The sequence below is a fragment of the Periplaneta americana genome, chromosome 1 (assembly GCF_040183065.1).
Source record: "Periplaneta americana isolate PAMFEO1 chromosome 1, P.americana_PAMFEO1_priV1, whole genome shotgun sequence".
NCBI classification, from domain to species: domain Eukaryota; kingdom Metazoa; phylum Arthropoda; class Insecta; order Blattodea; family Blattidae; genus Periplaneta; species Periplaneta americana.
Window position 1 is genome coordinate 194329378 of NC_091117.1, and position 15041 is coordinate 194344418.

The 15041-nt window shown below is 37.2% G+C and overlaps 1 protein-coding gene across 14 annotated transcripts in view; it reads left to right on the forward strand.

Moving 5' to 3' along the window:
* Positions 1-1120: 1120 nt before the first annotated feature.
* KFase (kynurenine formamidase) overlaps positions 1121-15041 on the forward strand; it is a 48544-nt gene continuing 34623 nt past the window's right edge. For 4 of the 14 annotated variants that reach the window (XM_069834798.1, XM_069834808.1, XM_069834789.1 and 1 more), the window contains exons 1-5: positions 6129-6450; positions 9157-9217; positions 9291-9384; positions 11590-11694; positions 13402-13536. In XM_069834798.1, coding sequence (XP_069690899.1) covers positions 6386-6450; positions 9157-9217; positions 9291-9384; positions 11590-11694; positions 13402-13536 — 460 coding nt within the window. In that variant the 5' untranslated portion in view covers positions 6129-6385. The other 10 variants (XM_069834868.1, XM_069834877.1, XM_069834852.1 and 7 more) reach the window with 10 other exon arrangements.

Here is a 15041-nt window from a genome sequence, read left to right on the forward strand (position 1 = left end):
TGGTATGAAATAACTTCCTTGATATTTTGGAATATAATACTCTGCTCCTGATGTCCCATTATTAGGATTTAGAGATCCATCTATATAAATTTGAAGGTGATCCCTATATGTACTGCAGAGTAGTTCCATGGAATCTAACTTAAGAATGTATGGAGGATCATTTTTGGAACGATTTCCTGGAATTTGTATGCTATGTTCTGGAATCTCCCATTTCCATGGAGGAATTTCGTTCACAACTGCAGTTTTAGCAATGAGTGTGTCTGTGATATAGATTGGTATTTCTTCTTTTTTTATTTTATAGAAATTACACAGGATATCATCTGACAGTTTGAAGAACATTTGAGATCTGGATGAGGCTTGCAATTTTAAATGTATTTTTAGATCCTTTTGTAATACATAGTGTCTTAGTGGTTGAATATTACTTTCAATTTCTAGGGCAACAGTTGACGTGGTTTTTGGTACTCCTAGGCATAATCTTAAGGCTGTGTTCACTGTACTTTAAAAAAAGAGAGTAAAGTTTACAAGTAGCCGTTATGGCCGTAAAACAGGTAATTGGCAATTCAGAATATAAATATTTAATTTTGAAGTTATTACAGTCTATCTTTGCAATCTTAAAAAAGTACTTTTTTTTTTCTTTTTAATTTAATTAGAGAATGGATCCACTGGCTGATACGGATTTTATCTAACAAAGAACTTTTTTTAGTGTCATTGTCTACATCTAACTGATAATCTGCACAATCATTTGAATGCTCCCCAGTACTGTTAAGCCTGCTTACATTTATGACTATTTTGTCATAACCTAATAATATAATATAAATAGTGATGATATAAATTACATCAGTTTAGATTATAAAATCTCTGAAAATGTTTAAAAAATTCCTATAACAAGCTGCAAAGAACAAAAATAAAAATAAAAAGGGAAAAACCGTGAATGATCATCAAAAGAAAATATGAACTTTAGATGTTCAGGAGGGAAACAAACATAGCAAGTATGAACATGGAGGAAATTGTCATCTATGATAATTCAGTTGTTGACCGGACGATATCAAGCATGACCCTGCGTGACCTATATTTTTTTTTTATAGCGAACCTAGTGGCATGATATTTTGACATACTGTGTTTACTGCGTTTTAATTAGAACTCAATGGACGTCCATAAAAAAAAAAAAGACGATTGAGCTGAAAAGAAGAGTTTAGGTGTGTACCACGAAAGCAAGATGTCAGATCTCTGAATTTCAGATAAGAAAAAGCCATCTTCGTTATTGCCCATATCACACATGAGACTGACGTCTAATTTAAGTTTCTTTATGGGTTAGATGGGAGGATAGCAAGTGACATTAAGCCGAGTTATATAAAAAGGTCAGTGGGTAAATTGAGGAGATTATTTATGTGATATGAGTCCGAGGAATGTGAAAATTCTTCAAGTACGTTTTCTCTCCCATGTGTAGTGTGAGGGGATACCGAAGTTTCGCAGTCATCTTATCTTCCAGCGTGTGAACTTTCCACGTGCGTTTGATATAGTCAAAGGTATGGCCACATGTCACTACCGAAGTTTCACAGTCATCTTATCTTCCAGCGTGTGAACTTTCCACGTGTGTTTGATATAGTCAAAGGTATGGCCACATGTCACTTCCGAATCTTCACAGTCATCTTATCTTCCAGCGTGTGAACTTTCCACGTGCGTTTGATATAGTCAAAGGTATGGCCACATGTCACTTCCGAATTTTCACAGTCATCTTATCTTCCAGCGTGTGAACTTTCCACGTGCGTTTGATATAGTCAAAGGTATGGCCACATGTCACTACCGAATTTTCACAGTCATCTTATCTTCCAGCATGTGAACTTTCCACGTGCGTTTGATATAGTCAAAGGTATGGCCACATGTCACTTCCGAATTTTCACAGTCATCTTATCTTCCAGCGTGTGAACTTTCCACGTGCGTTTGATATAGTCAAAGGTATGGCCACATGTCACTTCCGAATTTTCACAGTCATCTTATCTTCCAGCGTGTGAACTTTCCACGTGCGTTTGATATAGTCAAAGGTATGGCCACATGTCACTTCCGAATCTTCACAGTCATCTTATCTTCCAGCGTGTGAACTTTCCACGTGCGTTTGATATAGTCAAAGGTATGGCCACATGTCACTTCCGAATTTTCACAGTCATCTTATCTTCCAGCGTGTGAACTTTCCACGTGCGTTTGATATAGTCAAAGGTATGGCCACATGTCACTACCGAATTTTCACAGTCATCTTATCTTCCAGCATGTGAACTTTCCACGTGCGTTTGATATAGTCAAAGGTATGGCCACATGTCACTACCGAATCTTCACAGTCATCTTATCTTCCAGCGTGTGAACTTTCCACGTGCGTTTGATATAGTCAAAGGTATGGCCACATGTCACTACCGAAGTTTCACAGTCATCTTATCTTCCAGCGTGTGAACTTTCCACGTGCGTTTGATATAGTCAAAGGTACGGCCACATGTCACTACCGAAGTTTTACAGTCATTTTATCTTCCAGCATGTGAACTTTCCACGTGCGTTTGATATAGTCAAAGGTATGGCCACATGTCACTACCGAAGTTTCACAGTCATCTTATCTTCCAGCGTGTGAACTTTCCACGTACATTTGATATAGTCAAAAGTATGGCCACATGTCACTACCGAAGTTTCACAGTCATCTTATCTTCCAGCGTGTGAACTTTCCACGTACATTTGATATAGTCAAAAGTACGGCCACATGTCACTACCGAAGTTTCACAGTCATCTTATCTTCCAGCGTGTGAACTATCCACGTGCGTTTGATATAGTCAAAGGTATGGCCACATGTCACTACCGAAGTTTCACAGTCATCTTATCTTCCAGCGTGTGAACTTTCCACATACATTTGATATAGTCAAAAGTACGGCCACATGTCACTACCGAAGTTTCACAGTCATCTTATCTTCCAGCGTGTGAACTTTCCACGTGCGTTTGATATAGTCAAAGGTATGGCCACATGTCACTACCGAAGTTTCACAGTCATCTTATCTTCCAGCGTGTGAACTTTCCACGTACATTTGATATAGTCAAAAGTACGGCCACATGTCACTACCGAAGTTTCACAGTCATCTTATCTTCCAGCGTGTGAACTTTCCACGTGCATTTGATATAGTCAAAGGTACGGCCACATGTCACTACTTTGCTGTGCAACTTTTCTACTACAGCTGCAAAAGTTGCGTGTCATGTTCACACGTTAAACTGTGGTTTGTTTACGCCGATGTTGCATGTCGTGTTCACACGGCCAAAAGTAGTGCGCTGTTCCCTACTTTTCATGCTGTACAACTCGAGTGTTGCAAAAGTTGCGAATCTGTTCACACACAAGGCGTTACTTTTGCAGCTGCAGGATACAAGCAAACATTCTCATGGGGGCAAATAAAAAAGGTAATTTTTTTTTTCTTTCACCATCTTAATAATGCCAAAACACGTGCTTATATACATTTTGGCCACTCCAACGCAATTACGAGGCCGTCCAGAAAGTGATTTTCCCTGGGGCCATTTACAGAAAAAAAAATTTCATGGAAAGATTTATTGGAACAAATACAGCAATTATTGCGCTATTTTTCAACATATTTCTTACCAGAAATGAGACATTTGTCCTACCGGTTCGGATCCCAGGCAGCTGACTTTTATGACATAAGGATACAAAAATTTATCCCCTGGTATGACAAATGTCTCAATTCCAGTGGGGAATATGTTGAAAAATAACGCAACAATTGGTGAATTTGTTTCAGTAAATCTTTCCATGAAATTGTGCTTTTTTTTCTGTAAACAGCCCCAGGGAAAATCACTTTCTGGACGGCGTCGTAATTGCGGTCGAGTGGCCAAAATTTATATAAGCACTTGTTTTGATATTTTTAACATGGCGGAAGAAAAAATTTAACTTTTTTACCTACCCCCATCAGAATGTTCACTTTTTAACTGCAACTTTGCTGTCTGTGTTGATTCTCTAATACCAGGGTTGCCACTGTTAGTATTTTAGTATTAGATACAGCACAGTGGCGGCTCCTGCATATTCCTTAAGAGGAGGAAAGAAGTTAACAGCGCAAAATGACACCTTCTTGAGAGAAACAAGCTACAAATTAGCCTACATGCATACATGTAAGACCAGTTAGAGTTAGGGTTGGTCTTCCCTTTTGTATAGCAATAATCTGTTTTTGTAAACTGAGTTTCCTAAATTGTCCAAAATATAATGTTTTCACTTCCATTCATTGTTGAATAATTCCACAAATTAACAATTACAAGAAAATTCACAACCTCGCAGCATTTTTTGCTCACACTACAGCATCACACGTGTTGGAAGAGACTAGCTACTGACACGTAACCGGAACCGTTTTGCGGAAATGGGAATGAGAAATAATCTATTAGGAAAGCGAGAACACTGCACCCACCCACGTGGTCTGTGTTGCCACATGTGCATTTTACAAGTTCAGTATCACATGCTTTTAAGAATGTCAGTTCTTGTAAAGTCATACTACCATTATTGTTCAAAGCTGCCGATGCCCAATTAATTTTTATGTTAAAAATAATATAGTTTGCAGTACTTTCAATTTCAAATATATTTGTACAAAAGTGACAACTTGGCTGTTGTCCTGTGTAGTAGACAATGAATGGAAGTGAATTTCAGAGACCAAAAATATCTGCGATACTAACTTAGAACTACTTCCTCTTTGTTTTATATAAATCCAACTTCAACTTTCAGATATCGTCGAAAGTTTCAAACCATGAATAGTAGCTTATATAAGGTGCAATGAATAATATATTTTGATTTATAATTTTAAAAAAAGGTTATATGTCTTTCATAACTTTGCGTTAAAACTGTTTTTGTTGTGTCTCCTCCTAGATGTGTTATAGTCTGGTTGAATGCAGCATCGTTAGATGGCAGCGGTAGCGAGCTTGCTGCAAGACCAGTCGGTTTCTATTTCCCGCCCATACGCTGATTCAGAGGAGGATCTCGTCCCTATCCGTTCATTTACTTGCTTTAAAACTCTGCTTCTTTCTCTGGCCGCTAGTGCGCTGTTGTCCATGTGTGTTAACTGCAGTAAAGGAGGAATGGATTGACTTTCCTCCACACAATCAATCTCGCATCCTTCTCGCAGTTTTCTAGCAGCACATGAGTGCGCGTCGTTTAAAACTCGATCAATCAAGGTTTTCTTATAGCTGTGAACTTAAAAGTTATCGAATCTTCCTCGAATTTCAAGGCACATATTTCATTTGGTATTTACTTTCAAAAGAAGAAAAATGTGAGGAGGACGTTCCTCCCTTCCCTCCCCCGAGGAACCGCCACTGATACAGCACTTCATGAACATTTTTTATGGAAATCTAATATATTTCCTGAGACATCAGAAATTTATTAAATTTTGTAACTTGTCTATGAAATGAAAAATGCTGTAGGCGAATACATTTTCACAAATTTAACAACATTGCGAAGGAAATGCTGTGTCTCCCACATTCTTCTGCAGCAACAGAGCGTGTTTCCTGCTGTTACCTTAAACAAAAATGAATTGAGGAGCAAACTCCAAACTCTCAAGATGGATTTTTCCAAACGTAGCAAAAGCTAAAGCTACTGTTGTGTTTAGACAGCTTGGCCGGTCATAACATTCCGCACAATAAACTAACAAGTCCATTTGATACTGATACAGAAAATAAGGGGTTTATGGGTTAGTCGCTGTGGAGTTCACTTCTTTTCCTTTGTGCAAGTATGTAGTATATATTACCCCTGCGGTGATTGAGTTGTTCAGACCTTCAGCCTGTCACGCAGGCTGTTCGGGTCCGAGTCCCAGTCAAGCGTGAAATTTTTCATTGAAAAATCCATAATGACACTTGTTGCGGACAAGGTCGCAATTGAGGTTTTTCACGAGTTCTCCCATTTCACCATATTAGGCATATTCATCATTTCATCATCATTCCACAGCATTCCCCGACTGGTGACGCAGCCCCTGGCCTAGGGACGAGTGGGGTGGCTTGCTCGAAACCTTGGTATGCAGCGAACCATAGCGGTGTGAGTTTGGAAATGCGCCTAGCTTGAAGGTTAGTGCAATAGATCGTAAAAGGTCGCAGTGCTGGGCCATAATAGTGCCACCCATCTCGAATATTCCATTCCATACTAACTATTGCAAAAACATTAGTACCGTAATGGAACTAAAAAAAGGCATTTTAGTGTAGTTTATGATGAGTGAAAGAGTGAAAAGAGAAGTTTGCATTGTGTTAAGTACGAGAGTTTGGATAACAGTGAGTGGAAAAAAAACTTTGATCGCTCATTGAGTGGAGGTAAGTGACCAATGTTTTTCAACATAGCTATAACTTACGTCAGGATGCATGTCGTTCTCCTCCTACCCCACCAACTATGCTGAGAAACTGTCTCACTCCACATCGTCCCTACTCAAATGTTCGCGCACAACACTGGTCAAGGTATCTAAAGACATGACTGTTTCAGAGAGTTATAAATAGGGCCAGGATTAAGCCGAGATATGTGACGAGGTTAGTTAAGGGGATTATTTAAATGCATGAGGCCGAAGAATGTAAAATTAAAGTACGTTTCCCCTCCTAAGGTCTAGTGTTGGGAGAGGGAGGGATACAGAAGTTTCACCATTTTTTTGCTTGGTGACAAATCAATACATTTTGTGGTTATGTTCGCATTATGAAACTCGTGGGATACTTATCACAGCTTATAATTATGAAATTGAGAACATACCGGTAACGTTAAACTACAAAGGCAGACGATGCTGGGACAAAGATAGAATAGAAATACAAAGTGCTTTTCTTTTGGGGGGTGGGGGGTAAGTGGTGGAACTATGTAGAAAATTTAACAGACGGGGAGATGATTACTGTTCACTGTTCAGTCTGTTTTCAAATGTCCAGTAGGCCTACACGGCAATTTTGTCGTTTTTAACCTTCTTTTCGTCGAACTTGAAGACTTTCATTTCCTAAGCGGAGTTCAAAGAAAAATCATGTTAAAACATATTATAATTATTAACATATTTCGTCGGCCTGGTTGGCACAGTTGGTATAGCGCTGGCCTTCTTTGCCCAAGGTTGCGGGTTCGGGCCAGGTCGATGGTATTTAAATGCGACAGGCTCATGTCAGTAGATTTACTGGCATGTAAAAGAAATTCTGCGGGACAAAATTCCGGCACACCGGCGACGCTGATAACCTCGGCAGTTGCGAGCGTCGTTAAATAAAACATTACTTTTTAACTTTAACATATTTCTCGGCTCCAAAGTGCTAGGTTCCGCCAGAAAAAAAGCACTGGAAATACAGAAAAATTTGGAGTTACAATTCCCGAGAACTATAATGAAGGGGATTAATAGGCCCCGATGTTGCGTTATAGGAACTTTTTGTATTAGAAAGATTATTGGTCTCGAAAAGAGTGCTTTATTTTTAACATCGTCTTCTGAAATTTGCATTGCACTAGCAATTTCTGCTAAAGTCTTACTTTTTATTGTGAGAATCGGCATTTGCAAATTCCATAGACATTCTCTTTGTTCAAATAGGTCAATTATTTATTTTTCTGTCCTAATTAGAATTCAGAAATTGACATTTTTATTACAAAGCTATTAGAAAAACGTCTTATATCAAGACCTTCTATTTAGAAGGATAACCAATAGCATATTCTCGTAAGCAATGTTGGCAACCCTCCAGTTTGAGACTATGCTACGGAAAATTAAAAAAAAAATATATATATATATCAGCAAATATACTCTGATTGTACTGTACTTTTAGTAATGGTTACAAATCATTTATTTTCATCACGTCAAACATTAAAATATATCCAAATCTAGCTTTCAGGTAAAGCGCCCTCTGAAGCAGACTTGAATAAATTCAAGGGAAGAATTGTTCCGGGGCTGGGTATCGATCCTGGAACCTTTGGCTTAGCACACCAACACTCTACCGATTGTGCTACCCAGGAACTTTACCTGACACTGTCTCAAGTTTTCCTTTTTATCCACATAATTCGAATGGGCTAACAAGATGCCTGAAACCCACATTGAGTGCACACAAACTCTGTGCGACTTGAAATCGTGGTTTTGTGTTAACGTACTATTTACAGTAATGTATATATTATGCAAATGTAGCTTTCAGGTAAAGCTTCCTGTCAAGCAGACTTCAATAAATTCAAGGGAACATTTTTTCCAAGGCCGGGTATCGATCCCGAAACCTTTGGTTTAGCGCACCAATGCTCTACGACTGAGCTACCCAGGAACTTCACCCGACACTGTTTCAATTTTCCCTTTTTTATCCACATAACTCGAGTGGACTAACAAGATTCCAGAAACCCACATCGAGTGCACACAAACTCTGTGTGACTTGAAATTGTGATTTTCTGTTAAGGTACCTACAATAATATGTAATTATATTATGCAAATCTAGCTTTCAGGTAAAGCTCCCTGTGAAGCACGCACCAACTTCTTAGATTGTAACCTTTTTGGTCCTTCTACCCATCAGCGATAAAAGACTACCCTGTGGTGACGAAAGCATAATCTCTTCTCCCCTTCTTCTTGTCGAATCCTGACGTCTACTCTGAAAATTCCTTCCCTTGATATCCTGTAAAGCTAGCTTATTCTTGCTTCGTGGCTTCTGCTTCCTGCTTACTCGTGTTGTTTTTTTGACCATATGTTGCTGTGTTGTCCTGATCAGTTGACTACTTCACTTGGCTCAACAGATTCCTGACTGGGTCTTGTTTGGTCGTCACATTTGTCCATCAGTTGTCTGGTCTCCGATGTGGGCTTTAATCTCGTCCATACTTCATTTTTCTGACTCGATCGTAATAATAATAATAATAATAATAATAATAATAATAATAATAATAATAATAACAATAATAATAATAATAACAACAACAATAACAATAATAATAATAATAATAATTGGAAATAGAATTTAAAACAAAAGTGATGATTGACTATTTATCTCTACATATTTTACTTTTTCATGCTCAGTAAATGTCAGTGACCAACTGGCCCCATTTAAGTGACATAAGAAAATGACTAGGGGCTTTTTAAGAAGTAACGCATTTTTTAATAGTATCTTTTCAATCGTCCTTGCAGACTTATGAGAAACTATGTGCATCATAATTCTTTTAACCGTCTTATTAATTGTGAATTAATTTGCTTACAGAAGTGAGAAACTAAAATTGAACAGCCCTACAACCAACGGCTTCCAAACTATGGACCAAACAGTAAGTGCGTCTCAAATTCCTTGGTGACCTTCTCGCAGAATAGTTCTGACAGTGTCACTTTGGTGTGTTCCAGCAACTCGAGCATCAGTACTCGCCCAGCCGTTGGTCACACCGGTTCCAGGACCCTGATGATGTCATTCAGAATCATATTGACTTCATCACCAAAGGTATGTAAAGTCGATATCAGAGGATAATATAAGAGATGGTTTATGACTAAACAAATGAGAAGTGTTTGAATGAAGTTAGCTATGTTGATTATTGGTACCTGTCAAAAATTATTCTTGGTGAATCTTTCTTCTGTCCCAGCCACCAATAAATAAATAAAAAATACCTTGAAAATGCCTTGTATTTATAGTACTGATTAGTAGAAATTGATGTGATCACTGGGAGAGCTGTAAGTCCAGCCAACCCGCCCTAAATACGTACCTTACTTATATACGAAAACCGTCGTGAGTGAAGGAAGAATACCGCCATATTTCTGTAATGTAACAGTGGGTTTCAGTGTTGCCAACATAGTAATAATACTACACACCTAATCAAACCAAACCTAACCTTTCTCATAATACACACCTAATCAAACCTAACCTAACCTTTCTCATAATACACACCTAATCAAATCTAACATAACCTGTCGCATAATACTACACACTGTAGTAACATGCTTCACATTTAGTATCATTTCGTTTTCATGAATTGCCAGCTCTGCCAATTGTGTTGGTTTCCATCTAGTGGATCGTACTAATATTACTGATTTGAAGAAGAAGCAATGGCGACTTTCATAATAATTACATTTTACATGTTTCGTGATAATACTAAATGTGTTAATGTAGTAATAATTCTGTATATGGTACAATAAGATTTGAAATGTGTTGTGTTTGTGATAAAAGTATTGAAAATTCGTTTATAGCGCCACATTGGCTGTGATAAAAAGTGTGCAATATTCGTTCAGTGGCTGGTGGAGGCTCTAGATTGACCTTATTCTTTTATACTAAAAGGTATAAAAAATTAAGACAATGGGAACAGATGCATTATAGGACCCACCCCGAGTATTCCATAGTATCGATTATATATTGTATATTTTCTATTATTATATCAAGTATGCCATTTTAACAATACTAAATACGTAGTACTATAAACAATGTATAATTTAATAAAACCAACAATAATGATATTAAGCTCATATTAGTCACCTTTGTTATACAATATATTAAATTTTATTCAAAATAAAGAAACAAACCAAAGCTAAACTTTAAACACAGTAACATTAAACTTTCAAACAATACAACAATAAAATTAAGTTCATATTAGTCATCTTTATAATATATTATAAAATACTAATTCTACTCAATTTATACTGCATTTTTGGTCCAGGGAAAATACTAGTCTTTCACAAAAACACATTTTTACTAGTATTTTCCCTGGACCAAAGAATTAAAAACAAAATTGGTGTAAAATTAGCATTTTACCATGGACTTCACTGGAGATGTTCTGTTTCATCTTCTCCGTTATCCGAGTGATTTCACAAAGTGCTACGATACGGCGTTCCTGTATCTATCATTTAATACCTTGTAATTTCCAATGACATCTCCACAGGAGTTCATCTCGTTCACTTTTAAATTTCTTCAGTCTCATCCCAGGATTGCAAAACATTTCACTCCTAAGTAAACCACATTCGCATAAACAAAAACCATAAACATAGCCTATATGTCTTTATTCATGGATAAAGCTACTAAAAAGTTTACAACTTATTTATAATTCCATAATTTCCATTTCGAGGCCTACATTTTAAATCAAGAGGGAGAATTTGATCCACTTCTTTTTTATATTTAACTATAGCATTCGAAATTGCCGCCATGATTATGATCAAACTAATTTACAACAATATTGATTGGTTGGCAACATAATGAAAACAATATATATCGATCATTTAATTGATCGAAACGCAACTTCCGTTGACCTTTTTTTGTGGCTTAGCATATTTTTATATTTAGGGTGGGTCCTATAATGCATCTGTTCCAGACAATGTGTATTTAGTTATGCAAGGTAAAATAATATATGTCCCCTCTGCATCTTATGCCCAACTCTATGATTCTGTGCAACTGTGGTTCCTAGCAGTCTGTTTAAATTTGCCATATGCCAGTTGGAGATGCATGGCACGCTCCCTCTCTCAGTAAGGTTTGTAAATAGTGTGCTTGTTTATGTGTCGTGTGATTAACAGTGTTATGACAGGAGAACACGTGGAATTAAAACAGTCACTGAAGAAACGTATTTTATTTGCTGTTGGAGAATGCACAAATGTAGAGGGAGAACTCTTCGTCATCACTGGTGCACCGCTACTGGCTAGTTCTAATATACTGTTATCCTGCTTGCAGCAAGCGAGGATGCAAGGACAAGGATACCCGTCCAGTGTGGAGTGCGATATGGCCCAAAGGCTGAACAGCAACTGGACGTGTTTGGAGGGCAATCACTGCCAGATGGTAATAGCATTAATAAAACCTCAGATAAGTATTTGAAAAATTCTCCATAATGCTATTCTCATTTCTGTACTTACTTACTGGCTTTTAAGGAACCTGGAGGTTCATTGCCACCCTCACATAAGCCCGCCATTGGTCCCTATCCTGAGCAAGTTTAATCCATTCTCTATCATCATATCCCACCTCCCTCAAATCCATTTTAATATTATCTTCCCATATACCAAATCTCAAAACCTTATTCCTTTGCTGTGGTCGTGCCAGAGAATCAGTCCCATTCTGAGGCTTATTTGAAGGATTCGTAACAAGCTGTTTTTTACGGTGATGGGTTGTTAGCCCTTCGCCCAACCCCCAAGCTGGAGGACCACCCCTCATCGGCTGTCCACGACTGCTTATTCAATATTTTCACAACTACCCTCCATATCTGGAGGCCATCTCCTCGATCCGCAACCTGAGGACACGCCATGCCGTGGTGATAGGGACCCACAATACATGGATTCTCATTTCTGTACGATTATTAATTTCAAACTAAATAATTACCTTTGAGCATATATTATATCAAATCATCTGTCTTTCAGTCTCTGAAACACAATTGGGAATAGGTGAACTGTAAGCAATGTCATTAATTTCAGAGGATCATTCTTTGAGATGTTTCAAATAAAAAAGTTAATACAGTTTACTCGTTTTTGCTTCCTTTTGGAGGTTGAGCGTGACTCCCTTAAGCTAAATGGGTTTTGTTATCATATAGAAACGGAAAGTGTATGCCCATTTTTCTTTCAAGAGAACACTTTCACCAGTATGAATTATCCTGATATACGCACTAAATGGCTGTTTTCACAATTGGAAGAAGAAGAAGCAACGAATTTCTTTTCCAACAAGACTGAGTACCTCCTCACTGGCATCTCGATGTTCGGAAAGTTCTGCATGAACAACTTGCAGGAAGATGGATTTTTTTATTGGGTTATTTTACGACGCTGTATCAACATCTAGGTTATTTAGCATCTGAATGAAATGAAGGTGATAATGCCGGTGAAATGAGTCCGGTGTCCAGCACCGAAAGTTAGCCAGCATTTGCTCGTATTGGGTTGAGGGAAAACCCCGAAAAAAACCTCAACCAGGTAACTTGCCCCTACCGGGATTCGAACCTGGGCCACCTGGTTTCGCGTCCAGACGTGCTGACCGTTACTCCACAGGTGTGGACAGGAAGATGGATTGGGCATGCCAGAAACCAAGATGTCTTCTGCAAGTGGTCACCAAGGTCCCCTGACTTGACCGTCTGTGACTTTTTCTATGAGGTTACATAAAGAAAATACGTACTTCCACTACCTCAAAACCTGTAAGAGTTGTAACTTCGTGTCACTGTCGCCATTGAGTCCATTCCATTAGATATGTTGGAGTGCATGTGGCATGAGTGGTAATACAGTATCTCCTTGATGTCTGCAACATCACACATGGGAGCCACATTGAGTGTCTGTGAGGTGCTAAAAATATTTGAGTTTCTCTTTATAATGTCACTAGTTTCATTTAAATACGATTATCTACAATGACGTTATACAGGTTTATAATCACGGAATGTTTCTGTGGACACTGTATATTTAATGCCGGTACATTCAATACATAAGTAATTATTGATTTGTGCAAATCTTATCATGCACTTGCGCTTTTTCATAGTTACATATTCTAAATATTCTATACATATTCGTTATTTTTCAGATGCTTCTATCCTCGTCTATATTCATGGTGGCTACTGGCAAGAGTTGAGTCGATGCACATCTGCATACTGTGTGGAACCCCAGTATCGAAATGGTGTGAGAACTGTCATTCTGGGATATGATCTTGCTCCAACAGGTCTGAATTCTTTTTGAAACAAGAAGCATTCACTGTTAAACTGGGGTTGCCAAGTGTCCCTTATTTCTCAGAAACTTTCATATTTCGACCCTGTTATTACTCTGTTTTCCATGAGCAATACATTTTACGTTTCTTCCATTACTTTAACATTGTCTTTAAAACTCAAATTTACCGGACAAATTACCAGTGTTCATAGTTGATAGCAGAACCCACCAAATTATATCCCCGTACTTTATAAAGACCAATAGTGACTAAAATTACTGGGTGAGCAACTTTTATTATATAATATTCAACGGTCTACTGGATAATAGCGAAATATTATCACAAATCCAGCTTAACGCTAGAATATCACATTTAAGAAATCGTCAATTGTTATATTATAAAAAACCAAACTCTTCAGCACATAAAAATTCACCAGTGTTAAAAATGTGTTCAAATTTCAGTGAAATATGTAAAACATGGGATCTAGATTTCAGCATTTCTTACGTGAAATATAAACGTTTTCTTATTAATATACTGAAGGTAGTTGATTTTAAATAATATTTCTATCTATTTGTTACTCTGTAATTTGCCACTTATAACTACATTTTACATCTTTTGGTTATGTTATCTATATCTATCTAGTTTTCATTTATTTTTATTTTGTATTTTTCATTTATATCTATATCTGTGTCTTTTATGTAGGTAGTATCTATTTGTCTGTTTTTTTTTCATTTGTCATTTCTATTTACACTTGTATCTTGCATTTGTATCTGTTTTATCTCTTTTTTATGTTAGCTCCAATTTTACGTTCTAAACAAATATTTGTACTATCTATTCTAATTGGGGCTTTGCCCTGTTATAGACATAAATACCGTAAATAAATAAAAATAAAAAAAATAATAAAAAAATACATCTGCAGCAGTACGTCTTCTGTTTTTATTTGCAAGAGTGAAACTTACGGTATCTAATAAATAAAGTCAGTTGGGAAATCTTCATACCATATTTCGAATCATCGATCTTTTAGTCTCTTAAACCAATGGGGAAAATATATGAAAGAGTGATTAAAGAGACATCAAGAATATACGTACCACAGTCTAGTATATACAGTCACGAAGCTCAATACATAGTAACTATGCATTCATAGATAGTTGCTAATCACTAGGATCGCTACTATCGCCTCATTACAGACAATGCGAAATAGTACCTGCACAGTCTACTGTTCCTAGTACCCTCACAAACTCAAGCTTCGTGACTGTATATAATAGACTGTGATACGTACTTTCACTCATCTCATACTCGATACACAGTTTGGTACAGTAATTTGGTGTAGACTTTTCTGTATAAAATTTTATTCTTCCAGAGTAAACGATATCCGGTTTGACGAAGTTTTACTGTATAATATGTTTTAGGTCCTATAAAAGGGATTAATTATTATTATTATTATTATTATTATTATTATTATTATTATTATTATTATTTGGATTAATTATCTATGAAACAGATATGTGATATTACTGTGCAAA